The 27,262-nt window shown below is 50.4% G+C and overlaps 1 protein-coding gene across 9 annotated transcripts; it reads right to left on the minus strand.

Moving 5' to 3' along the window:
• Window positions 1-1,388: 1,388 nt before the first annotated feature.
• Window positions 1,389-27,248, minus strand: LOC142829713 (uncharacterized). 9 transcript variants are annotated; one of them, XM_089777736.1, is made up of 7 exons: window positions 25,278-27,248; window positions 22,717-23,843; window positions 13,029-13,267; window positions 7,946-10,068; window positions 7,334-7,442; window positions 1,931-1,996; window positions 1,389-1,607 (listed from the first exon to the last, which is right to left on the minus strand). In XM_089777736.1, exons 4-7 carry the CDS (start codon window positions 8,031-8,033, stop codon window positions 1,568-1,570), a joined length of 303 nt encoding a protein of 100 aa, XP_089633862.1. In that variant the 5' UTR covers window positions 8,034-10,068; window positions 13,029-13,267; window positions 22,717-23,843; window positions 25,278-27,248; the 3' UTR covers window positions 1,389-1,567. The 9 variants fall into 9 exon arrangements, 1 of the variants encoding a protein (XP_089633862.1); XR_012904461.2 differs by lacking the exon at window positions 1,931-1,996; XR_012904465.2 differs by lacking the exons at window positions 1,389-1,607; window positions 1,931-1,996 and having other exon boundaries at window positions 6,109-7,442; window positions 7,946-8,089; window positions 8,725-10,068.
• Between the last annotated feature and the right edge of the window lie 14 nt (window positions 27,249-27,262).

A 27,262-nucleotide genomic window follows, 5' to 3' on the forward strand; every position in this document is an offset into this window, starting at 1 on the left:
GAAACATTTTCTCTTCCTTTCTGAGGTCTTTGTGGCGATGTCTATTCTTTTATTTTAATCAAAACAAAACCTGAAAGGTTAGGGCCTAAAGTAAGTCGCGCCTCCTTTGAAATCTCTTGTGGGTTTTACTTCCATTAAACAATTCCTCCCGTATTGGCTCAGCGTGGAGAAGTTTCTTTCTTTCTTTCCTTTTTTTTTTAAATAAAGCATCTCAGATCTCTAAGTTGCAACTCATCTCACACCTAAGCGAAATTGTGTTTTGCACAAGCCTTTCAGCTGTTTTCTCAATCTCTTCTCTGTCTCATTCGCAATTCAGTCAGTTGCTATAGGTATGTTTTAATCCCCAGCATGGTAGATTTTAATTAGTCTTTGTACAGATGGCCAATTAACATTCATTACTTTTGCCTTGAGCGATTAATTATGAGTTTGGATAGAAAGGGAGACAGAGACAGAGGAAAGATGGGCAGGTGAATTTAAAAAAAAAAGAGGATTTTAATCAGAGTTTGGGTTTTCGTTTTTGTGCAGTGAAAGAGAAGAGAAGGAAAGCAGCCACTGACTGCATCACTTCCCACCCCGGAGTGAAGGAGATGGGCTTGAACTACAGACCCAAACCCACTTAGCCTCACTGTTGCTATCATTGGACTCGAAAGCCCGTTGCTGGTGCACCAATTAAATGCTAATTGAGCCACTTAGTCTAGAGCTGGTGAGATTGTTGCTGAAGCTTGGGAGGGGCAAAGGAAGCGTAAAACCGGATTGACAACTGATTCCTGAGGGATTTAGGAGGTCTCTGGAGGCCTAGTGTGAAAGGCACATCATGGACTGGAAGTTCTTGGCTGGCACCTATCGAACTGCTGTTATTAAAACAGGGCCAGAACAGGTTAAAAATAGGCAACCTTTTAGGACAAATAACTGATGTTTTGCACATCCATAGCACTTTCTGTCTGAGGATCTCAAAGCAATTTATAAATATTAATGAACACAGCCTAACAAACATCCGGTGGGGCTCTGAGAGCACAGAGACATAAAATAATCTGCCCATGGTCACTAAAGGAGTCGGTGAGAGACCCAAGAACTGAACTCAGATATCCTGACTCTTATACCTTAACTACAAGACCATGTTCCCTCTGAAAGAGTTGTATTAGGGGGCAAGGCTTAGTTTACACCATGGCATGACATCATACCATTTCGCTGCCTCAGGAAAGTGTAGAAAAGTGATAAGGGAAGCAAAGTGACACAAGGAGACACATATGGCAGGAAGAATGAAGGACAACAAGGAGGAGTTGTTTTAAAGTATATTAGGAATGAAAAGCAATCCTGACAAGTGTGTTGGTCCATAGCTAGAAGGATACAGTAGAATTGTCAATAATAACACAGAAAAGGCAAAAGTATTCAATACACATTTCTGTTCTATATTTCAAGAAGAAAACAGATCATGTAGTCATATCATATGATAACATATTTTCCATTCCAGCCACTAATGACATTAGACATTTTTAAATTAGCAAGTTCAGATAAATTTGCATCCAAGAGTTTTAAAAGAGCAGGCTGATCGAACTAACTGGTCTTGTTAATGTTGGTTTTCAATACATCTTGGAATTTCAATAAATCTGGGAAGTTAAAAAACAAAACAAAAAACAAAACAGAAGAAAGTTAATGTTGGGGCAATATTTTAATCCTCATTGACTGGGTGTATTTCTAGTGAGGTCTCCTATAAGGATCAGTTCTTGGCCCTAAACTCTATAGCATTTTAATTAACAACCTGGAAGAAAACATAACATTGTCATTGCTGAAGTTTTCAGATGACACAAAAATTGTAAACACAATAAATAATGAGAGCAGCTGGCTGATGAAGAGTGATCAGGATCGCTCGGTCAGCTGAGCACCAGCAAGCAAGAGGCTTTTTAATAGGGCTAACTGTAAATGTATGCACCTAGGAACAAAGAATGCAGGCCATCCTTCCAGGGTGGGAGAGTTTCCATCCGGGGAAGCAATGACTCTGAAAAAGATTTGACAGTCTTGGTGAATAATCAGCAGGATATGAGCTCCCAGTGTGACACGGGGGTCCAAAGAGCTAATGTGATTCTGGGATGCACAATTAAGGGAAGTTCGAGTCAGAGTAGAATGGCAAATATTTGGCAAAAATTCTAATGCTCACAATTCAAGAAGGATACAAACATAAAAAAGGCCAGACGGGATCAGACCAAAGGTCCATCCAGCTCAGTGTCCTGTCTGCCCACAGTTGCCAAGGCCAGGTGCCCCAAAGGGAGTGAACAGAACAAGGCACCATCAAGTGAGCCCTCCCCTACCACTCATTTCCAGACAAACAGAGGCTAGAGACACCATCCCTACCCATCCTGGCTAACAGCCATTGATGGACCTAACCTCCGTGAATGTATCAAGTTCTTTTCTGAACCCTGTTAAAGTCCTAGTTTTCACAACATCTTCTGGCAAGGAGTTCCGCAGGTTGCCTGTGCGCTGTATGCAGGGGTGGTCCGTGAGCCTAGGCAGACTAGGCAATCGCCTAGGGTGCCGCCAGCCTGCGCACCCAATGATGATGTCATGGGGTGCCCGGGCGTCCAATGATGACATCACAGCCATTGATGGCCGTGCAGGCGGGGGCGCCAATCGTGCCTTCTGCCTGGGGTGCCAGCTGCTGCAGCCGTCCTCGGGCCGCTCCTGGCTGTATGAAGGATGTTGCTAAACTGAAGAGGCTATGTCTAGACTACATCACTTTTTCGTAAAAGGGATGTAAATTAGATGTATCGCAATTGCTAATGAAGTGGGGATTTAAATCTCCCCCACTTCATTAGCATAAAAATGGCTGCTGCTTTTTTTCGGCACGGAGCTTTGCCGGAGAAAAGCGCTAGACGCTGATCTTGCGGAAAATAAAGCCTTTTCCGAAAGATCCCTTATCCCTCTATGAAATAAGGAAAAGGGATCTAGCTTTTATGCTCTATGAAATAAGGGATAAGGGATCTTTCAGAAAAGGGTTTATTTTCTGCAAGATCAGCGTCTAGACTGGCGCTTTTCTCCGGCAAAGCTCCGTGCCGAAAAAAAGCGGCAGCCATTTTTATGCTAATGAAGCGGGGGAGATTTAAATCCCCGCTTCATTAGCAATTGCGATACGTCTAATTTACATCCCTTTTACGAAAAAGGAATGTAGTCTAGACGTAGCCAAGAGGGTTCAGAGAGGAGCCACAAGAATGAGTAGAGGATTACAAAAGCTGGCTTGTGGTGACAGACTCAAAGAGCTTAATGTGTTTAGCTTAACTGAAGGTTACAGAGCAACTTGGTATCTACATGGAGGACCAAAATTAACGGGCTCTTTGATCTAGTACAGAAAGATCTAACACGGCCCAGTGGCTGGAAGTCGAAGCTCAACCAATAACGACAGGAAATACAATGTCCATTTTTAGCAGCAAGAGGAATTTTCCTTCCGGACAATTTACCAAGAGTCATGGTGGATTCTCCATTTTTAAATCAAGGCTGGATGTTTTATCCAAAAGCTCTGCTCTAGGAATTATTGTGGGGCTGTGTTATAGGGAGTTAGACTAAACCAGCAGTGGGCACCCTGTGGCCCGTCGGGGTTCGATGTGCGGCCCACAAGACATTTTGGCAGGGTTGCCAGATTCCACTGGGTTCCATCCGCAACATTTTTTTCCTACTGGTGTTAGTAAAGTGACAGACACGGAGACCCAGCACCCGTGAGGGAGGCGGGTGCTGATTGCACACAGCGCTGACGGTGAAAGCCGGGCGCTCCCTCTACGGCCAATCCCAGCACTGCTCCGGATCAGTGGGCACAACCAGCAAATCCTAGGGACACCAGCGCAGTGAGCGATCCTGCCCTCTCCCGGGGGGCACCGTCCTGATTCCGACAATCTTGCGGCCTGCTGAGATGAAGGAGGGCCCCACGTGCAGCCTGTGCCCTAGTCTAGACACAGCCTAGAAATAAAGGGCTTGATCCTATTTCTACTTGCCTCAGTGGGAGCTGGCTTAGACCTGATGTGGCCAAACTCTGTTATAATATGTGCCAGCCCCGAGCCGCTAGGGCCAATGCAGCATGATTCCCCACCGTCTAATCTCAACCCCCCCAGCCCTGCTGAAGCGAAAGGGACTTAAAAACATACTTAACGGCTGTCCTGAGTAGGAATGGATTTAAGCATGTGCTTAACTGCTTTCCCGAATCAGGGCCTGCCTGCTTTGTCCGCTCGGGATTTAAATGTTTTAAGTTTGCTTTGGGAAAGGACTTTGCAGTCTGATAGGAAGTTCCCCAGTCTAAATTCTCCTTTTCTCGGGGCATTCGAGGAACACAAGCCTCGCAGATGCACACCACCGCACCACCACACAATCACGCTCCTTACGAACTTTCATTTCTACCCGGGCGAGAAACCTAACGCTGGACGCTAATCGCTCATCGCCTACTTTTCAGCCCCAGCCGGTGCTTTCTCTGTCGCATAGTCCACTAGTCGAAAAGCATTTTGGGATGTGGAAGGCACTGAGCAGCCGGGAGCAGCTCCGAAAGGCAGTTAGGCGACTAAATGCCTTTTAAAAGATCTAGGCCTCGGGAAGAAACCAAGCTGATACGAAGCCATTAATAAGCAATTCTTGTCTTCTGTATCTGAGTAATGATTTGCAAATTAATACTGCAACTTGCAAGGCGCTGCGAATAATTGTCCGTGAGCGTTGTTGCTGCTGGGTTTCCTCTCTTTAACGTATGTGGGTGTAAATCAGGAATAATGCCACTGACAGCCAGGGAACTGGGTTTACTTGCCTGAGTCGGGACGGCTGATGTGAGTCGGTCTCTGCAGGACGGGGCCTGTGATTCACCCCGCACAATACCCACTTCCAGCTTCGGCACATCACTAATTCTTTCTAATTGATTTTTCACACTCTCTGGAGGGGGATTATGACATCCAATAACAGCGCCCTGATGTTCTGGCTTTCTCCCTCGCTGAAAGGAGCTTGATGTCTGAGACCCCACCCCGCCCCCTGAGCTGGCATACTTTTCTCGACCCTGGGTAGCCATGGTGAGACAGATCCCAAACTCCTTCCCCTCTGCCGTTGGGCTCAGAGACTGGCTGAGCCTAAAACTCCCTTCCAGGCATGTTACAGCAGCCTTTTCGGCATCTTTCACTGGCATCTGAACACTCTTCTTCCAGCTGTCTGTTTACACAGGCAGCCAGAATGAAAAGCATAACTCACAGAGGGCCCAATTCTGTCCCCCTCTCCCATGCTGCATCCCCTCGCCTCCTCCGGGCCATCTCACCCGGTGTGAGCTTTGCAGATGCTGAGCCTGGATTCGTAATTGCTGGGCCGTTTTTGTCTCCACAGAGGCACTTTGTCCTTTGGCAGAGCCTTTTTTTGGAACAGCCGAGTGTGTGGCGGCGATGGGAGGAGGCCCATCGATTTCAAATGGGCTGCTAACGAGAGGCAGGGTAAGGATGGCAGGGTGGGACCCCGACCCATCTCAGCGCCCGAATGTTGGCTCGGCTCAGCTGCACCAGCTCTCTCCTGGTGTCACTGCACTGACCACAGTTATATTGAGATTTTTTTGGGGGGGGGAGAGGGTTAAATTTGGGGGGGGGGGTTAACAAATTTAAAATGGGGGGGGTCTAACCATCCTAAAATTGTCCATTTTATTCAGTTTTGCATTAGATCTGCTTGTCTCCAAAACTGAGCGCCCGGCCCTCCCTGGTGTAAATTGGGACTGTTTCCTTGGCTTCGGTGGAGCAACACTGGCTGAGACCAGTTGAGGATATGGCTCATCAACTGCAGCACCCATCTGTGTGCTGTAAATGAAAGCCGGATCCTACCCTCAATTACGCCAGTCTCCTTTCCGACGGTTACAGGTTTCTGGAAAGCAGGCGCTGGTGCAGAACTGATTCCCACCAGCCACACACAGCTAGAAACATTACAGCTCGAAATCTAGGCCCAGACCCTCAGCAGGTGTGGCCAGTGCCATCCTGACCCACACGCAGAATACACAACTGCGTGGGGCACCCAAAAATTTGGGGCACTGCTGGGTCTTAATGTCCACTCACCCGCCCCATCCAAGAGAACAGTGAAAGAGCCTGCCAGAGCTATTAGCCTGTAAAAGATCCACTCAAGAGTAATGAAGCCATTTAATAAGCATTTGCCATACTATCAGTTTCTCAATTTACCGTGTTAGTCGACAGGACCTTCATCTAAAATTTGCTTTTAAAATATTTCATTGGTGAGTTGCTGAAGATCATTAAAACACGTCTCTAAACAATCGTCCTCCTCCATGGAAAATTTCTCACGATGGGTGTCAGGTTCTCTGAGTCCCTTTGCCAGGTTTTATGACTGTACCTTTGACATGTTCCCATTACCTTTTTTTCTATTTCCCCTGGTTGCTGTGTGAAGAATCCACACTAACTGACCCACACTGAATGAATACCCCCAATCTTGCATTTTGCTCTGCTCAGACAAAGCCCTGGGGAGCCACAATGAAGTCATGAGACTCTACCTGGATCTACGAATGTACCCAGGAAAGACTGATTGTGGAGTCAGAGGCCTGATGACAGCGGGGAAAACATAGGAGACTGGTGCCTGTCGCCGAAAGTGTGCAGGGAGGGTCTCCTGGTGGAATAGGGAGGGAGCATGAGGGGGCACCCCATTTAGCAATTAAGATTTTAGCAGAGACATGGGGGCTGTGCACCTTCTGAGTCGCCTAGGACTGAAACTGACAAGGTGCAAAGTGCAGTCAAAGGCTCGGAGTCACACAAAGATGTATCCCCGCTCAAAACTCTCCTGAGTCTAGTGATCACAGGGCTCACTCAGAGCAGGAGTAGGCAAGAAAACAGCAGGCACCACTGGGGGGTATTTTTCATCAATGGGACCCTTTAAATTCCACTGAGTTGCACTGGACTTGGAGAACTTTGAGAAGGGGAGAGCGGAATGGAGAAATGGTTATAATTTTGCTGAAACCAGCAAGATCCTTCCATGTAGGGCCAGTCTTCATATGAATGAAAGGGAAAGTTTCATGTGGGGGGCTGCAAGTCCTGGGCTCTTTTCTACCAGGGGCTGCCAGCTAAGGTTGTCGACAGTCCCTTATTACAAGGGACATGCTTTATATTTTCATCTCTATACAACAAGCTCAGGAGTTTCTGAGTGCTGCAAAAAACAGCAAGAAATACCTTTGGGTGAATGTAGGTGAGTATAGCTCCAGGGTTGTTATTATTAATGATGATGATAATCATATTGGGAGGTGGGGGAGCGCAGAGGTGCTCAGAAATTAGTCCCATATTTTTAAATACAGGGTTGGCAACCAGCAAATAACACTGACCAAACTGAGCCACAAAAGGAAACATACGCAGATGCAAATTGAAGGTTGGATCGAATCCATCTGCAGGTAGACTTCGCCTTCATGCTGGTGGGATGTTTCTTTGCGTAAGGCCGATGGTGTCCGCCCAAGATCAAATCTGTTTTGAATAACACAGCAATCCTTAATAGAAAACGTTGAATCCCCCTACACACAAGCAATCGGAATAGGTGACCGCCAATCCATGTCATAGCCCTCTGAGCTTACTCGTGCTGCAAAGTGCTGCTGCTTTTTAAGCATTTCCAGATCGGATCTGCAGAGAACGCCTGTGTTTTCTGCCCACCTGACATCTCTGAGCTACGGCCTTTCCTCTCTCCCCCCACAACTAACACACCCACCCAGGTGCCCATCATCTTGTGTCTTGAAAATGGCCAAAGTCTTCTCTCTGGTCTGATCTTGCCTTGCTCGGATCCGTTCAGAATGCAGCCGCAAAGAGGGGTTTCCTGACTTGCATTGACAACCTCCCCCCTTTCTCTCCTTCAACAATGCCCCTCACTCTATCATTTCACTTGTAAGCTACTTGGCTTCACTTTCAAGGCGCTTTGTGGCCTCGTCCCCGCCCACCTGTCATCTCTCATTCACTACTGGGCTGTCGAGACTCACCTCTGATCAGCCCACTTGTGACGTCTTCACGCAAGCTTCCTGCTTTCTCCTGCGCCCGGCACGCATGGGATGAGCTCTGCGTAACCATCTCTTATCATGGCCCACTTTCAAAATCCTCCTTGCAATTCTCCTTTGCGGCGATGCCTACAAAAATTGAAATCCCTGCCCATCACGCTGCCCAGAATGGTCTCCTTGTCCGCTTGCACTCCCTCTGTGGTCCGAATCCATTGCGTAGCCCTCGTCTCATACCTGGATTGGAAGTTCTTTGGGGGTAGGGACCATTTTTTGGTCCTGGGTTTGTACAGCGCCTAGCGCCTGGGCCTCTGAGGTGTTAATACAAACACTGAGTGCTACTAAATCATAGACTCATAGAACACTAGAACTGGAAGGGACCTCGAAAGGTCATCAAGTCCAGTCCCCTGCCCTCATGGCAGGACCACGCACCATCTCATCCCTGACAGGTGTCTGTCTAACCTGTTCATAAATATCTCCAGAGATGGGGATTCCACAACTTCCCTAGGCAACTTATTCCAGTGTTTGACCCCCCTGACAGGTAGGAAGTTTTTCCTAATGTCCAACCTAAACCTCCCTTGCTGCAGTTTAAGCCCCTTGCTTCTTGTCCTGTCCTCAGATGCCAAGAAGAATAATCCCCCCCTTTTCTCTGTGACACCCTTTTAGATACCTGAAAACCTCTATCATGTCCCCTCTCAGTCTTCTCCTTTCCAAACTAAACACACCCAATTCCTTCAGCCTTCCCACATAGCTCATGTTTTCTAGACCTTTCATCATTTTTGTTGCTCTTCTCTGGACCCTCCCCAATTTCTCCACATCTTTCATGAAATGAAAGAACTGGACTCAATACTCCAATTGAGGTCTAAGCAGCACGGAGGAGAATGGAAGAATGACTTCTCGTGTCTTGCTCAGAACGCTCCTGTTAATGCAAAATCAAAATAACGTTGCATCGTAATATAGTTTTCCTTGGAACAGCATGAAATGTCAATTACACTTCAGAAGGCACCACGTTATTTATATGGATGGGGCTAAATGAGGATGATGGTGGTTTATTTTCCATCTGATTCTGTGGATCTTGTCCCAGGAATGGAACCCAAAAATCCTGACACCTGTTCCCCTGCCCTGACATACTACAAGACTTGTCCCGCCTCTATAAGATACAGTGCACTGGAGGAGTGTGGTCCCTTCTAGCCTTAAACTCTATGGTTCCCTGACAGGGGCCCTGTCTAGATTAGGCCTTGTCGACACTACAAAACTAAGTCAAGCTAAGTAAGGTCAATGTACAGCCACTACAGTTATTATTGAGGTAGTTCATGTCCACGCTACACCCCCTCTGCTAGTGAGGCATCCTAACTTTCACCAACTTAAACATGTGGGGCACTGACAACTGGAATCCTTCCTCCCCCTCGTGGTGTTGACAGCTGTGGAAGATAACGAGCCTTCACTCTGAGTTGTGTTTAAGCAACAAGTTGCCAGAGGCAGTTTATTCTAGCAATATTGCAAGGGAAGACAGCATAAGCGAATCTTCAAATACAAAGTGTGACGTAGTGGGGGTACCTGGCTGGTTTCTATGCTGCTGGCTCTGGGGTAACCCCCCCTGTCTGCCGTGGGTACCACGACCCAGCAAAACAGGATGAGTCACTATGCAAACCAGTAGGGCCAGACACCCCCCATGGAGAGGAACAAAGGAAGGTGGAGGCTGCCCTGGCTGGGGGGGCAGGGCTGGAAGAGAGTTAGTTAGTTGCGGGCTGGAAGCATGGAGGAGACAGCCTAGGGAAAGGGGCTGGAGTTTAGGGGCCCAGTCTCCCCCATCTCAAGGGGGCCTGAGGCATCCTAGCCCAGCTCTGTAACCAGATTACGTCTGTGCTGTACTGTATCCTGGAGAGGCAATAAACTTCCTCTATTCCACCGGCTGGTGCAGTCTGTTTGTGCCATTTCGGGGTGCAGGAGACGGGGGACCCCCAACGCGCCGTCACACAAAGCAATTAAAAACCAATATATATACCTTTCTATTACATATAACATTAAACAATTACTTCCCTGGCCACTCAGTTTCCATCGGACACTGTCTTATCTCAAGGTTCTCACTGAGGTAAGCATTCCACTCTTATCTTGGAGAGAGAGACAGAGAGGTGAACACAGCGTCTCTTCAAGCTCTAGCGTTAGCAGGCGTCAGAGTGACCCAGACTCTTGCTCTGCTACTGACAAACCCTGAAATGGCCACCCAAATCCCCTCTCCCTTAGTCCTGCTTCCACACGGCCAACAAGCAATGTCAAAAATGCAGTATCTACCTGGACGCTGTGTTGCCCACATTGCATTGACCTAAGCGCTACGCCTCTCATGGAGTTTTTAGGACAGTGCCGAGGGTGACTTCCATTGGCAGGAGCAACTCTGTCATGTCCGCACTTACAGGGTTAGTTCAGCATAAGTCACCTTACCTGGCACCAACTCTGTAGTGTAGATCAAGTCCTAGAAAACTAGGTTGGCATAACTACACTCAGGGGTGTGAAAAATCTCACCCTGAGCTGCTTGCTGACCTAAGGGGGCTGGAGCATATGACCTATGAGGAGAGGCTGAGGGAGTTGGGTCTGTTTAGTCTGCAGACGCGAAGAGTGAGGGGGGATTTGATAGCAGCCTTCAACTTCCTGAAGGGAGGTTCCAAAGAGGACGGAGAGAGGCTGTTCTCAGTAGTGACAGATGGCAGAACAAGGAGCAATGGTCTCAAGTTGTGGTGGGAGAGGTCCAGGTTGGATATTAGGAAAAACTATTTCACTAGGAGGGTGGTGAAGCACTGGATTGGGTTACCTAGGGAAGTAGTGGAGTCTCCATCCCTAGAGGTGTTTAAGTCTCAGCTTGACAAAGCCCTGGCTGGGTTGATTTAGTTGGGATTGGTCCTGCCTAGAGCAAGGGGCTGGACTTGATGATCTTCTAAGGTCTCTTCCAGCTCTATGATACTATGAAACTATAAGTCCCCATGTAGACAGTGGTAGGTTGGCAGAATTTCCCCACCAATCTAACTACAGGTTGAATCTCTCTAGTCCAGCACCCAACCGGTGCCGAACCAGAGAATTTGCTGAACCATGGGCAGTCAATGTTGTCTAGCAGCATGACCAACACTTCCACTGGGCTCTTAGAAGACATTGAGGAGTGAATTCGAGCTAAATCACAGCACAGAACACTGAGAGCCAGGCCTGGTGGCTGGAAACAAACGTTATGGGACCACGGGAAACTTGGCCACGCCCATGCTAAGTGGCCATCCGGCAAACTCAAATCATGCCAGACCATGGATGTTGCCAGACTAGAGAGGTTCAACCTGCACCACCTTTCTGGGAGGACGATGTGCTACTGGAATAATTCCTCTTTTCAGCACAGATAGTGCCTACACCGTAGTGTCTCAGGGACACGGCTGGAATGCTGAATGCACCTCGCAGCTCTTTCAGTAACAGCTGGGCTACATGTAAAAATTCACGTCCACACTCCAGTCCTAATGGCAGCTCAGAGCGAGGCCTTGTGCAGGGAGTGTGGAAGGGCTGCAGGGATACGGCTTCACTAGTGCAAATCCCACCAGTGTAAAAGTGACTTGCAGTGTTGCACGAGGACAAGGCACTTTTCATACCAGTGCAGGGCATCTGCACTAGGGGTTTGCACCAGTGGCCTAGCCACAGGGGGCCTGAATAGACCGTGGCCACCCAGTTTTCATCGAGGGAGACCCACACAGGCCCCATGTGCCTCAGCTCTTGTCCTACTCCAATGATGGCGATTCCTCAACTTCCCTAGGCAATTTATTCCAGTGCCGAACCGCCCTGACAGTTAAGACGTTTTTCCTAATGTCCAACCTAAACCTCCCTTGCAGCAGTTTAAGCCCATTGCCTCTTGTCCTGTCCTCAGAGGTTAAGGAAAATAAATTAAGAACATAAGAACGGCCACAGTGGGTCAGACCAAAGGTCCATCTATCCCCGTGTCCTGTCTGCCAACAGTGGTCAAAACCAGGTCCCCAGAGGGAATGAACAGAACAGGGAAGTATCAAGTGATCCCTCCTCTGTTACCCATTCCTGGCTTCTGACACACAGAGGCGAGGGACACCATCTCTGTCCATCCTGGCTAATAGCCACTGATGGACCTACCCTCCATAAGAACCACCTTCAGACATTTTCTCCCTCCTCCTTGTAACAACCTTTTAGATGCTTGAAAGCTGCTATGATGTCCCATCTCGGTCTTCTCTTCTCCAGACTCAACCCCAGTTCTTTCAGTCTTCCCTCCTCGCTCATGTTCTCTAGACCTTTCAGCACGTTTGTTGCTCTTCTCTGGACTTTTTCCCAAGTTCTCCACATCGTTCCTCAAATGCGCGGCCCAGAACTGGACACAAGACTCCGGCTGAGGCCTAATCCGCATAGAGTAGAGCGGAACGACTTCTCGTGTCTTGCTCACAACACTCCTGTGCATGTCTCCCAGGAGGATGGTTGCTTTTTTTGCAACAGCGTCACACTGTTGACTCCTATTTAGCTTGGCAAACACGCCGCGAAAGGAATGACAACAAGAAAGCCAACTTTTGGGGGTTAGCTCAGGAGACTTGGGCTGTGCATCCACTTGTTCCACTAACTCTCCCCTTGGAGAAGTCTGTTCCACTCCCTTTACCTAATATTCCCCATTTGTGATCTTCCCGCACTCCTGCCAAGCGCTGTGAGATCTGCAGGTGAATAAATGTACGGTGTTATTGTCTGACTGATGCCTGCTTTGAAGGAAGGTGACAACCAAGCCAGATTCCCCGGACTCTGCCCTAACGGCTTCCTTCATGACCCCAAAAGAGCCTTGCAGCCCGAGCGCGCCACCCAATGTTTGTTTTATGCGCCATTCCCATTTGGCGCCTTCCTACAGCGCGACGGCAGAATATGGCCCTCTAAGTATAAGCCATTAAAATGTGCACACTTCCTGAAAGCAATATGGAATGGCTAAATATACTGTGCACAAATCTGTTTACACTAATAATGGCTGGGAGCTTGCCATCCATATGACTGCAAGAAACCAGCAATTCAACATAAATGAACTGAAAATTACGAGACAGAAACTAACCGTCTTTTTTTCCCCTTCTCCTCACCCCCAGCCTGAGAAGGGGGAAGCACAGAGCTATTGGCATCTACGCTTCCAACAAGGATGGCTTTGCTTGGCAAGCTTGTGGAGTTTTCTCCAAGTATTCTACGCCACCATGCTCCGTGTCTTGAGTGTCTGCAGAGGGAGGACGAGATATGATCGCCACTGGTGGCTATCAGAGCCCTTCCCCTTGGTCTCTTTCAGGTACCAGTGGTGGTTTGCTGAAAAGCAAGTGTGTAGACTAAACACTGCAGGCATCAGAGCAAGATTGGAGCTCCCCCACCCGCCCCCAAAATCAGTCGTCAAACTTTAACAGGGCTGGCCCAGGAAATACAGCAAGGATGAAGATGCTTTGTTTGCAATAAAACGACCCAGTGTCCTCGCTGCTCAGTAAGGCCAGGTCTACACTAAAAGGGAAGATGGAATTAAGAAACGCAACTCCAGCTAAGTTAGTTATATAGCTGGAGTCGACGGATTTTGTTTCAAGGTTCCCTGCCTAGCTGGAGTCAACATACTTTGTTTTAAGAATGGGAAGCCAATGGGAACAAACACTCCCATCAGCTTCCCTTACTCCTTGCAGAAGCAGGAATACCGGACGCTGGCAGGGGCACCCTCTGAGTTTGATTTAACAAGTCTTAACTAGACTAACTAAATCAAACTCCGGAAGATCGATTATGGCAGCATCGATCATCCATGTAGTGAAGACATGGCTTGAGTTCCTTGCTCTAAAGGTGGAGGGATATGTCTCCAAGTGATTGATTTGTACCAAAAAGGAATGGTGGAGAAACGAATCGATTGAGAAGCCTCCTCTGGTTCTTCTCAGAGATTTTGCTTTTGGGCCCTTCAGCTGAAAAGAAGGATAAACACACACAATATTTATCCACACTCCTAGGAATTCTCAAAGGAGACGCAAGGGCCCGAGTCATTGTTTTGGCACGGGCAGATTGCTAACTTATTTAAATTAAAAAAAAAACAACCTAAAAAAATTGGCAGCTCCCAGCATATTAGTCGAAAAGCTGCAGACTTGGCACCCAGTCACCTCAGCAACATAATGTTAAATGGCAGCAAGACAGTATATCAGCCATTTACATATGTTGCTTATAGACGCCAAACTTATTAACACAATAAAACTGCTGCTAAGATGCCTCCCTGACTATTTTTCTCATTGCGAATGTCAGTGTTGTAAGCACCTAGCAGTCGCGGATAGAAACACTCGGTTTGCCTTTCATACGGCAATGGGGAAAATAAATATATGAATCATCTAAGGTCCCATAGACGGTTTCCAGACAAATCTTTCCAGGAGGAAAATTCATAGATTGGAAAGCCGGAAGGGGCCACACTCTTCAGACAGTCTGGCTTCCAAAGAATCTCATCCCGTCATGTTTTCGTCCAGCCGATACCTACAGGATCTCTTTTAGAACCTCAGCCAGTCTCCAAAACTTCCAGTGACTGAAAACTCACTATGCCCCTCCAAAGTTTGTTCGGATGGCTACTCACCTTCCCTGTCCAAAATGTGCATCTAGTTTCTAGACCACTGTTTCCCAAATGATGTTCCACGGAACCCCAGTGTTCCGCAAAGTGAAAATAAGGGTTCCGCGAGAAAATTCCATTAAATCACGTTTTATGATTTAAAAAAATAGATGATGTGATTTTTGTTTTTAAATTTGTGCAATTAAACTAAATGTTGGTCTCATGAGCTTGTTTAGCATTTGTTTATTATTAACCTTACTTATTTGTAGTTTGCTTTTTCAGCTCCATATATTAGGTTGTGATTAGGGACTCCGTAAAATTCTTTCATGTTTAAAAGGGTTCCGTGGCCAAATAAAATTGGGAAACACTTTTCTAGACAAAAGTATCTTTCTCAAAGGGAGGATGTTAAGCAATGTGCCACTAAGTAATGCTCCTCTACAACTTAACATGCCCAGTACCCTTATCGTACGAATCCTGGGAAGGAAGTAGCCAGTCAGTATGTAGTGTGCCCATTTTACAGACGGATTGCTGAGGCATAAAGTGACGTCATGGGCAACAGGTCCTATAAAGCAGTAGGACTAGAGTAGTTCAGTGCTTTACCCACTAGTCCATCCTTCCTGGAGATAAAAATGGATATGAAACACTTAAAAAACAACAAATAGTCCGGCAGCACCTTAAAGACTAACAAAACATGTAGATGGTATCATGAGCTTTCGTGGGCACAACCCACTTCTTCATCTGGATCCAAAGGGGACTGAGACGTGCTGGGCATAGCATGTTGGATCAGGTAGCAAACCCCAGAGATGCTCCTTTCCCTCTGCAGAGCTTCGTAAGTGCTCCTTGGGGAAAGACCGTACGAGGGGTATCTGAGACTTGGAGAATCAGCAGGGCCACTAATGAGCGGACACCCTCTGCATGCACAGGTGGGCGGTTGCAACCGGCTGCCAATGTGGCTGTATCTACACCAGGAAGGTTTGGCAACCAAAGTGCCATTGACAAGCAAAAGTCGCCAGAAGTGAAAACCGTTTTTTTCTGCCTCCCATTGTTGACGTTTCATGGCCACATGGCTCACACCTTGTTGACCGATAGAGCATGGCGTTGTGGGTGAGCACCCAGCAGTGCAGTGTTGTGGGAAGGCAGAGATGATCCCTGCACTTCTTGTGAGTGGTCCATGCTGAGGAATGCCAAAACAGCACGGCTATCTCTCCAGCCCTCCCCCTGCAGCAGCAGCCTGCCTGCCCTGTGTTCTAGCAGGGCAGAACAGAAGCATTCCAATGATTTGCTCTTAGTTTGTTACCCAAACAGAGCAATTCACTCAGCTGTCAGATATTTCCCAGACCTTTGAAAGGGGAGGGACACATGCCTGCAGGGCAGCGGAGATCACAAAACACTGAGCAGCACTATAGGGCAGGCACTATCAGATACAAAACAAACAGCTGAGTCCACACTGGCTCTTTGTCAACAAAGGGAGGCGGAAAGACAAAAGCCTCTCCCAGGGCGGAAGTTTTTTGTCGCCAAAATTGGGTGTTTTTCCCGGCAAAAGTCACATTGCAGTGTAAACGCTCTCACTGGTTTGTCGCCAAAACTCAGTTATTGGTGACAAAAACTTGCCAGGGTGGACAAGTCCTGCGAGCGGTGCAAGTGCTAATATTATTGGTGCATCTTCTTTAAAGGAGCTGCCCAGGGTAGATTGTTTTTAGGCTCAGAATACATGTGACTCCCAATGGCCCTGGTCCTGTGTTCTTCTTGCATCCAACTCTCACGCTCAGAGGGAGATTTGATTGCACAGCGGTTGCAGAATTAGGTGGGAGGCCTGACTTGGGCAGTCTAGGCCCAGAGCTTAAGGCGAAGGGGAGCTAAAAGCAGCGGGGATTTCCCTCTTTTCTGCCTGACTTGAGGGAGCAGTATCTCTCCCCTCCCCCGTTCTCCCCCTGTGAGAGCTCCCCATCCTCTCTGTCTATTAAACCACAGCCTGGGTGGGCCCCTACAGATCACATCCCCCTATCATGTGAGATGGTCTGGCCCTTCTTGCCAGCCCCCTTACTCTAGTATCAGCCACTCTGGAAGCCTTGGAATGAAAAGTGCTGCTGACAGGCCCCGTTGCAGCATGTACCTGCAGCTCTCCCCACTACGGCCCTGTGGGATGGAGCCCCCCTGCTGTGAGAAATCAGTCCTGCCATGCCCATTTTACAGATGGGGAAACTGACGCCGTGCAAGTAACAGTGACTGGGCCAAGGTTGCACAATAGCTTAGTGACTAAGCTGAGACTGGACCCTCCCCCCCAAGCCTTATTAGATCCCCCCATTAGGGAACACTGCCTATCACTTCCATGGGCGTGTCCTCCTGGGGCAATGCAAGAATCTGGAATGGGACCCCACGTGTCACACTCCAACACCTGGAGTTGCAGCAGCCTCATGTACAGCCATCACATCCGGACACCAGCCCTTGCCCGCTTCCATGGATTAGGTTTCAGCCCCCTCATGCCTGAGCTGAGGAGAGAAAGACGCCAGGCAAACCTGTCCTGCTACTCCCCAGGTAACTCTCCCCCGGTGGTTCTCAGAGTGTGGTCCGTGACCATCTTGCAGGTGGGCCGTGGGCTCGGGGCTCCTCCTCCCACAGGGGGAAGCCTGCGCCATGCTCCCCCCCTCGCACGGTTGGAGCGTGAACGCCGGATTCCTGCTGCAGGGGGTTGGGGTTTGGAGCCTCATGGGCCGGATCTGACTCAAAGAGGAAGGAAGCGGCCTCCACATGCTCCCTCTGCCCCGGCTGGGGGAATGGCAAAGCAGGAAACCCCTCCCCTGAGGGCTTTCCCTGCTGCTCCTATTGGCCAGAATCACAGCCAATGGAAGCTGCGGGGGTGGGGGCATGGTGCCAGGTAAGCACCCTCAATCCCTTCTGCCCAGACCTCACACTCCCATCCCCCTCATGCCTAGACCTCGCACCCCCACCCCGCTCCTGCACCCTCTCTTCTGCCCAAACCTCGCACCCCCACCTGCACCTCCCATCCTGAGCCTGCTCCTGCACCCAGCCTCCCCCCCAGATCCCTCCCCCACCACCCTGCTCCTGCACCCAGCCTCCCCCCCAGATCCCTCCCCCACCACCCTGCTCCTGCACCCAGCCTCCCCTCCAGATCCCTCACCCCCACCCTGCTCCTGCACCCAACCTCCCCCCCAGATCCCTCCCCCACCACCCTGCTCCTGCACCCAGCCTCCCCCCCAGATCCCTCCCCCACCACCCTGCTCCTGCACCCAGCCTCCCCTCCAGATCCCTCACCCCCACCCTGCTCCTGCACCCAGCCTCCCCCCCAGATCCCTCCCCCACCACCCTGCTCCTGAACCCAACCTCCCCCCCAGATCCCTCCCCCACCACCCTGCTCCTGCACCCAGCCTCCCCTCCAGATCCCTCCCCCACCACCCTGCTCCTGCACCCAACCTCCCCCCCGATCCCTCCCCCACCACCCTGCTCCTGCACCCAACCTCCCCCCAAGATCCCTCCCCCACCACCCTGCTCCTGCACCCAGCCTCCCCTCCAGATCCCTCCCCCACCACCCTGCTCCTGCACCCAACCTCCCCCCCAGATCCCTCCCCCACCACCCTGCTCCTGCACCCAACCTCCCCCCAAGATCCCTCCCCCACCACCCTGCTCCTGCACCCAGCCTCCCCTCCAGATCCCTCCCCCACCACCCTGCTCCTGCACCCAACCTCCCCCCCAGATCCCTCACCCCCACCCTGCTCCTGCACCCAGCCTCCCCTCCAGTCCCCTCACCCCCACCCTGCTCCTGCACCCAACCTCCCCTCCCCTCCCCTCCACCCTGCTCCAGCCTCACCCCCACCCTGCTCCTGCAGCCAGCCTCCCCTCCAGATCCCTCACCCCCACCCTGCTCCTGCACCCAGCCTCCCCTCCAGATCCCTCACTCCCACCCTTCTCCTGCACCCAACCTCCCCTCCACCCCCCACCCCCACCCTGCTCCTGCACCCCGCCTCTCCTCCAGTCCCCTCACCCCCACCCTGCCCCTGCACCCAACCTCCCCTCCACCCCCCTCACCCCCACCCTGCTCCTGCACCCAGCCTCTCCTCCAGTCCCCTCACCCCCACCCTGCTCCTGCACCCAACCTCCCCTCCACCCTCTTCACCCCCACCCTGCTCCTGCACCCAGCCTTCCCTCCAAACCAGAGAACAAAGAGCCAGTCCAAAATAGAGAGCAAGCAGTAAGCTAAGGTGGGGGTCAGGAGCTGGTGGGTTTTAAGCAGGGCTCAGTGTGAAGCCTACTTTAATACCCATGGGGCTGGTTGGGGCTGGGTTCCCTTTCAGTGAGTAGCGCGGACAGGACCTAAAGAACCAAGCAGACGAAGTCACTTGGCCCAGGAGAAGGGCTCCTATAGTTTTTGCTTCTATATCTCCTTCCGCAGCATGGTAGGCTGGTCACCGGGGCTTCTCCCCTGGCATTTCATAAAGCTACACCCGAACCGATCCACATCTATAGAACCATAGAACACTAGGACTGGAAGGGACCTCGAGAGATCTCCGAGACCAGCCCCCCGCCCTCCCAGCAGGACCCAGCATTGTCTAGTCCGTGGTGTCCAACCAATTCTGAATCAGTAGCCACTACAGAGGCTACCGCTATGGTGAAGTAGTCACATTATTCTGAAAACGTAAACACTTTGGGGTGTATCTACACTGCAACGTTATTTCGGGAGTATCCCAAACTAGCAATCCCACGACTTCACAGCAAGCCCATTATTTTGGGCTCACTATTCCGATGTCCCTGTAAACTTCACTCTACAAGGAGTAAGGGACGTTTCGGAACAGCACTTGATTTTGGAATGGGGTGTTGTGTAGGCAGCGCCAAATGATGAAAGAAGCGATTTCAAAATACCATTGAAATACAATACGCAATTTGCGTAGCACAAAGTGCATATCTTGTTTTGAGTTACAGTGCAGTGTAGACACACACTTTCTGAGCCAACTAGCCACACGCAATTGGCCAAATAGCCACATCTGGCTTGTACCTAGAGTGTGGGACCCTGCAGATCCAGATCGTCCCTGACAGATGTTTATCTAACCTACTCTTAAATATCTCCAGTGATTATAAAACAGATGCACATTACATGCTTTATGACTGGCTTACTAATTAGGGAAACCAATCCCTGACTAGATAATACACTACAAGGCATCCTAATGAGCAAAGCTGCAAACTTAGCTCATGTTGCTGTTCTCATTGGTGCTTCTTTCTTTACCAATGGGCTGTGTCTAGACTGGCAAGTTTTTCCGCAAAATCATCCGATTTTGCGGAAAAACTTGCCAGCTGTCTACACTGGCCGCTTGAATTTCCGGAAAAGCACTGACGATCTCATGTAAAATCATCAGTGCTTTTCCGGAAATACTATGCTGCTCCCGTTCGGGCAAAAGTCTTTTTCCGAAAGACTTTTGCGCAAAAGGGTCAGTGTAGACAGCATAGTACTGTTTTCCGAAAAAAGCCCCGATCGCAAAAAAGGCGATTGGGGCTTTTTTGTGGAAAACCGCGTCTAGATTGGCCACGGATACTTTTCCGCAAAAAGTGCTTTTGCGGAAAAGCATCCTGCCAATCTAGACGTGCTTTTCCGAAAATGCTTTTAACGGAAAAGTTTTCCGTTAAAAGCATTTTCGGAAAATCATGCCAGTGTAGACGTAGCCTTCATGTATTATTTATACTTGTGAATTCATTCTTCGGCCACAGTTAACCTCTGTTCCCTGACTTCTGTTTTCTGTCATTGTTCAGTGGGAACCAAAGTGCCTTGTCCAAAGCAGCAGCGGGGAAGCTAAAAACAGAACACAGGTTTCCTGACTCTTATTCTGGTGTCTCACTAAGGGTATGTCTACACTGCCTCATGTCTTCACAAGCCAGCCGTTATTTTGAAATATTTTTCGAAATAATGGGCATGCTATTTCAACCTCCCAGTAAACCTTGTTCCACGAGGGTTAAGGGATGTCTCAAAGTAGCACATTATTTTGAAATTTGGCACTTATTATTAAATAGCCTATTTCGAAATTCAATCAAAATAAGATATGACTTTATTTATCTTATTTCGAGTTTAGGATGCTATGTAGATGCAACCTGATAGTGCTATCCCTGTCCGTCTATTAGCCTGCCTCTCTGGCTGGGTCTAGACTGGCCAGTTTTTCCAGAAAATCAGCAGCTTTTCTGGAAGAACTTGCCAGCTGTCTATACGGGCCGTTTGAATTTCCACAAAAGCACTGACTTCCTACTGTAAGAAATCAGTGCTTTTTGCGGAAATACTATGCTGCTCCCGTTCGGGCAAAAGTCCCTTTTGCACAAAACTTTTGTGCAAAAGGGCCAGTGTAGACAGCTGAGATTTGTTTTCCGCAAAAAAGCCCCGATCGCGAAAATGGCGATTGGGGCTTTTTTGCACAAAAGTGCGTCTAGATTGGCCATGGACGCTTTTCTGCAAAAAGTGCTTTTGCGGAAAAGCGTCCGTGCCAATCTAGACGCTCTGTTCCAAAAATGATTTTAACGGAAAACTTTTCCGTTAAAAGCATTTCCAGAAAATCATGCCAGTCTGGATGTAGCCTCTGTGTGTGGTGAGGAGAGATCTGTCTGTCCTTCACCCTCAGGACTTTATGTTATTTTGAAATAACAAAGAGTGCACCTACATAGCAAGCTATTATTTCAAAATGTCAAGCTGGAGGACTTCTTACTCCAACTCCTGTACCCCTCATTTCATGAGGCATAAGGGACGTCGGAGGGAGTGTGTTCTTCCTTCGACTTCCTGCTGTGTAGACAGCGCCAAAAGCCGAATGAAGCTATTTCGACATCAGCGGCGCAATTGATGTAGCTGAAGATGCATAGCGAAATTCGACTTTTGCCCTGTGGTGTCAATGTGCCCCCAAAGACTAACCATTTTGTTATGCTTCAGCAGGGTAGCTCCTTTAGTCTGTAACAGGAAAAACTTAAAAAACGACGAATAGTCTGGTAGCACTTTAAAGACTAAGAAAACATGTAGGTAGTATCATGAGCTTTCGTGGGCACAATCCACTTCTTCAGATGATGGGAGTGTTGAAAGTCCAGATCCAAGAATAAATAAGAAAGCGGGGGGGGGGGGGGGGAAGGAAAAAAAATGAAGGGGAGGAAGACAAATGGCATAAGCTTTTCTGAGTTGCAACTCACTGCATCAGCTGCAACTCAGGAAAGCTTCTGCCATAATAAAATCTTTAAAGTCTTTAAAGTGCTACATTGTCCTGCATTTTGCTTCAGCTACCCCAGACAAACACGGCTACATTTCTATCACTATAATAAAATGGTTAATCCTTAAGGTACCCCTCGGACTCCTTTTTCTTTTTGCTGAAACTGATTCACCCAGCTACCCCTGAACCCCAGCAATTGGAGTTGAGGGCTGGGTGGACAGGACACCTGATTTTAAATAATTCTGAACCACCTGAGCAGAAGGAAATCGATAAGGATGAGTGGAAAGAGGCACAGAGGAGACTCCGTTTATGGCTAACCCCTGGCAGGCAAGAAGGGAAGACGTTTGGCTCTTGGGGGGTAGGATTCCGCCATCAGCCACCCAAAAGTGTGCGCAAGTAAGAGCCTGTGGTTAAAGAGTGCCCGCCACGTGACTTTTCGGAGTTCCCAAACTCCACTTAGCCAGGCTGGGGGGGGGGGGGGAGAGATAAATGAGGGAGATAAAATTCCAGCCAAAGCAAGTTAATAACCCCACCCCCATAATCATTAGGCGAGTTTAAAAGGAAATGATGCAGCACTTTGAAGTCTGATCAACTTTTAATGTCCCACCAGGTTCCTCCCCCGGGGCTGCCCTTTTGAGTGTGTGAGTCTTGATTTTCCACATTGTGCCCTTTGATGAGGGAGGCTGATGGGTTACAGATTAACAGGGGGAGGGAGGGGCAGCGCCTGCAGCCCTCAGAAACGGCTGCAGGTCTGATCCCAGCCACCAGGGCATGTCTACACGGGGGAAATAGGAGCGAGGGCAAGGGGTGTTGGGAATCACTTTCCTTAGATGAGATCGATAAGGAAGGAAAGTGTGGGGGGGAGGGGGGAGAAAAGCCACCTGAATTCACAATCTCAGAGTCAGTATCTGCCCCCTCCCCCTGCTCCGTTTGCTAGCGGGAAACCATAATCATCAATTACCCCGGGGGCATTAATCCCCCCCCACTCCGGGCTTCTGACCCCTTCCGCTCCCTCCCACCTTTCCGATCTTGCTAGGGTCCGACCCGGAGCCGGCTTCGTTTCACCGAGTCTCCGGAGCGTGGCGAGGCGGGTCCAGACGAATCCATCCCGAATTGTCTCCCCTGGTCACTTTCATCCGTTCTGAATCCGATTCCCCGCACGAAACGCTCCTGATTGCGCTCAGCCAAGAGAGATCCAAACTAGTTCCAATTTCCCAATTCAACCCAGCGCGGGGGAAGGGGGGCGGACTTTCTTTCTTTAATAAAATGTCTCCTCCACTTTCCAGCTTTCCGCGTGGAGGAATGAACCGCTCCCTGGTTGCCCTAAACAAGGTGGACTGTCTGGTACATGGGCCTTGCACCCGGCAGGAAAGCACAGGCTGGAGATTTTACTTTCTGGTTGTTTCCCTCCCGGGGAAGTTTCTGGGCGGATTGGGTTTGGAATCGCCCCTGTTTGCGAAAGGGAAGTGGAGTGATTTCGTGCTGGGTTTACACACAACAGCAGCGCTTTGAAACGGTGTCCAATCCGCTGCACCCAGGCGTGGAGCGAAGTGAAATTGACAAGGCTAGGAAGGCTCTGTTTTCCCCCCTCCGGAGAAGCTGGCTCCCTCGGAAGAACAGAAATAATAACCCCCTTTTATGAGCGATTCGCTGTGAGCGATGGGCGATCCGGATCCAGAGCACGAATTCGGATCTTCTCGTGGGAAGACAAACCGCGGTGTCTCCTGCAGGCACGGATCGCTTCCCTTTTGCTTTAATGTAAAGGGACACACCGCAGCCGCTCCTCTTCGCCCGGCTCTGTAATTGGTTCGCTGCCCCTTTTCAAAACGACTTTCCGTTTTCGGGCACCCGCAAACCGGACTCTCTCTTGAAAAGCCTAAATGTTACTCTTCGCAAAAGGATCCTGCAACCCGCCCTCCCTTCCCCGCAGCTCCCACGCGGGATCAAACAGCGGCAGGAAATGTGTTACAGCTGCCAAGGAGCCAGGTGAACGAAGCCGAATGGATCCGAGCGAAGTCGCTTTCAAAGTCGAAATGAAATCGAATTGTTCTTTTCAAAGAGGGGTGGGAAAAAGCCGGCGGGCAGACAGGAGAGATCGCTTGCCACATTATTTGCTCGACAACCAAACGGGTGTTTTCCAAAAGCTCTGGAAAATAGAGTGGCAGGTTTTGACACGTTACACTGGTCCTTTTTTTTAACCGCTGGACACATCAAACACACACATTTTAATTCATTTTTAGCCTTTCTTTTTACCCACCGAGCGTGCTTGCAAAAAACCCCGAAATCCCCAAATGAACAGCTACAGAAGCTTCCATTTTAAATGATGGGTTAAAAAAAAAGCGGAGGGCTTGGGTTGGTTTTTAACCCGGGAAAGAGACATTGTGTTGGGTTGCTTGGTTTGTTTTTTACAGACCCAGGGGAACACTGGATCTGACACCGCAGGCTCCCTGGTTCCTAAAGCGCTTGATTTTCCTCTGCCCAGGAGGAATGAATTTTGTTTCCCCGTGGAGATGTGTCCCTCCGTTGGATCGTGAATGTCATAAACTCCGCTTTATTCCTACAGCCTGCCTCCATCTGTGGGTCGCCGAGGAGCCGTTTAACAACCCCCTGGCGATACTGAGAAGACTTAGGGGGTTTCGGAGCGGTCCTGTGTGTGGCCGCGGAGGGCCTGGCAACATTCAACGGTTTGCTTCCAACCAAACCTTTTTTTTTTCTCCTCCTAGGGCAGAACCATTTTCACTCTCCTTCGCTTTCTAGCTCGACGCCTTTTCTAGAGCCTTCACTTCCAAATCCCCCCACGTCTCCAGCCCCGCCAAGAGAGCAGAACCAAAGGCCGCCTCTCGATTTAGGGCTGCGATCCCCGCGGACTCCCGTGTAAACGGCTCTGTCCATTTCCTTGCGCCCTCAGCCCGCGCGTCCGCGGATAAACGCGCCGAGCAAGGAATACAGAAGTTCGGTGATTCCTCCCCGCCCGGGCGCTATTCGAACCCGTTTACACCAGGCGGGCGAATCTGGTGTCTCCCCAAAACAGTGTCTGCGTCCCACGCCCTCTGATTTGGGCAGACACCTGCCTGGGGAGAGATCTGTCCTTCCTACGGGCCAAGGGCACCTCCGGGCAAGACAGCGAGGAGAACAGAAAGCGAGAAGGGTCCCAGCTTACGGGGTAACTCCCCCCCTTAAATAGGCTTCACCCCCAGCAGCAGGGGAGGGCGGCGGGTTGCCCGCACGCCGCATTTCAGCCCGCTGGAGTGGAAACCAGACTTTAACCCCACGGTGTGGCGCACTGCGGGAGGACCGAACAGCACCGCCTGGACCCGGGCCTGGAAGCAGGGAGCCGCAGCCAAAACCCGGGGTGAACTCGGCCCGGGAAGGGGCGGGGGAAGCCCGGGGAAGCGGCTCCGGACGTTTGCACCAGTTTTGGGGGGGGAGGGGATTGATCCCCCCACCCCAGGAGTTTTCCTCCGCAGTAAAAATCTCAGGGGCAAGCTGGGAGGGGCGCTGGAGTAGACGGGCGGGGGGAGAGGCCACAAAGTCGGGATCCCCCCCCCCCCTTGAATGAGAAAGTTTAAAACAACCCTACCGAGACGCAGGGGTTCAGGCTCCGGCGAGTTCCTGTCCCGAGCGCCCTTTGATCCGGGAGATGGACATCTTCGGCGGGAGAGCCCGTCAGAAACGGTCCGCTGCCGAGCCGCGTTGTAAGAAAGTCAGGCGCACCGAGCCGTCTGCCTGCCCGCAGTAATCTTGCTGCGAAGCTAACCAAGCCCGGTGCAAAGCGTCTGCGTGTGCAATAGGCAGGCAGGTGCGCGGTTATGTGAGTGCGTGTGCAATAGGCAGGCAGGTGTACAATTATGTGTCTGCGTGTGCAATAGGCTGGCAGGTGTACAATTATGTGTTTGCGTGTGCAATAGGCAGGCAGGTGTGCAATTATGTGTCTGCGTGTGCAATAGGTGTGCGGTTATGTGAGTGCGTGTGCAATAGGCAGACAGGTGTACAATTATGTGTCTGCGTGTGCAATAGTCAGGCAGGTGTACAATTATGTGTCTGCGTGTGCAATAGGCAGGCAGGTGTGCAATTATGTGTCTGCCTGTGCAATAGGTGTGCGGTTATGTGAGTGCGTGTGCAATAGGCAGACAGGTGTACAATTATGTGTCTGCATGTGCAATAGTCAGGCAGGTGTACAATTATGTGTTTGCGTGTGCAATAGGCAGGCAGGTGTGCAATTATGTGTCTGCCTGTGCAATAGGTGTGCGGTTATGTGAGTGCGTGTGCAATAGGCAGACAGGTGTACAATTATGTGTCTGCGTGTGCAATAGTCAGGCAGGTGTACAATTATGTGTTTGCGTGTGCAATAGGCAGGCAGGTGTGCAATTATGTGTCTGCCTGTGCAATAGGTGTGCGGTTATGTGAGTGCGTGTGCAATAGGCAGGGAGGTGTGCAGTTATGTGAGTATGTGTGCAATAGGCAGGGAGGTGTGCGGTTATGTGAGTGCGTGTGCAATAGGCAGGGAGGTGTGCGGTTATGTGAGTATGTGTGCAATAGGCAGGGAGGTGTGCGGTTATGTGACTGCGTGTGCAATAGGCAGGCAGGTGCGCACTTATACGTTGGGGGTTGTTTTAAACAGTTCTATGAGCACGTTCCTCTGACCAGCGCAACCACCAACGAGGACAAACAAGACAAGTCTTTTGAGTAGAGGCCCTCAAATGGCCCATTGGAAGGCCAACCGAGCAGAACACGTCGCCGCTTGCGAGCGCAGGGTCCGTGCTCGCACGACCCTTTCTCGCCAAAGAAGAAATCAATCCGATGTGCGCAGGGAGAGGCGGAGCGCCTGGCCTTGGTGTCCACCGGCCGAAGAGGGGACGCTGCTGTCTCTGGGGATGGGGGGGAATTGGAGTAAACCCCAGAACTGGCAAGTGGCCGCTGGATAATCTGAGGGCTCCAGCGTGTTGTGTGTAAGGAACAATTCGGTTTGAAGCAATGTGGACGCAAATGGTGACGGCGCCGCATTAAAAACCGCCTTGGCTCTCTAGTGGAGGGAGTTACCCAACGCACACACGACTGAAAAGAGGGGAGAGGGCGAGTTAAAATCGACCCCCCCCCCTCCGCTTCCCCCTTTAAGCAGCTGAGCCGGTTTGGAACCCAAAGGCCCGTTCCAAGCGCTAGGTGCGCGCTCCATGCGGCGCGGCGGGGGCTTCTCCCTGCGCCGCAACGCCCCTTCCTGCAAAGCGGAGCGGGGGAGAGGTGTGCGCGCTGGGGAGGGCTGGGGGGAGGTTAGCCAATGGAGGAGCCGGGAGGCAGCCCCCGGTGGCTGCAGCGCTGCCAAGTTTGCGTGGCTGCTTCTGCAGAGGCTCCAGTCCGGTTTTTTCAGGAGATCTCGCTCCCCCCTATGCCCTCCCCAACCTTAGGGCAGGTGAGCTGTCCAATCAGCTGGCCCTGGCCAGGTACCCGTCTTATTTGTACGGCTCCGCGAGCCAGCCCGGGGGTGTGTATGGTGTGCGAGCGCGGGGCCGGCTGGAGAGCCCTCCTCCAAGGCGGCGCGCTCCGGGGACAAGTTTGCCGGGCTCGCTG

This window comes from Pelodiscus sinensis, chromosome 4, assembly GCF_052426305.1.
Source record: "Pelodiscus sinensis isolate ZL-2025 chromosome 4, ASM5242630v1, whole genome shotgun sequence".
In the NCBI taxonomy this organism is placed as follows: Eukaryota; Metazoa; Chordata; order Testudines; family Trionychidae; genus Pelodiscus; species Pelodiscus sinensis.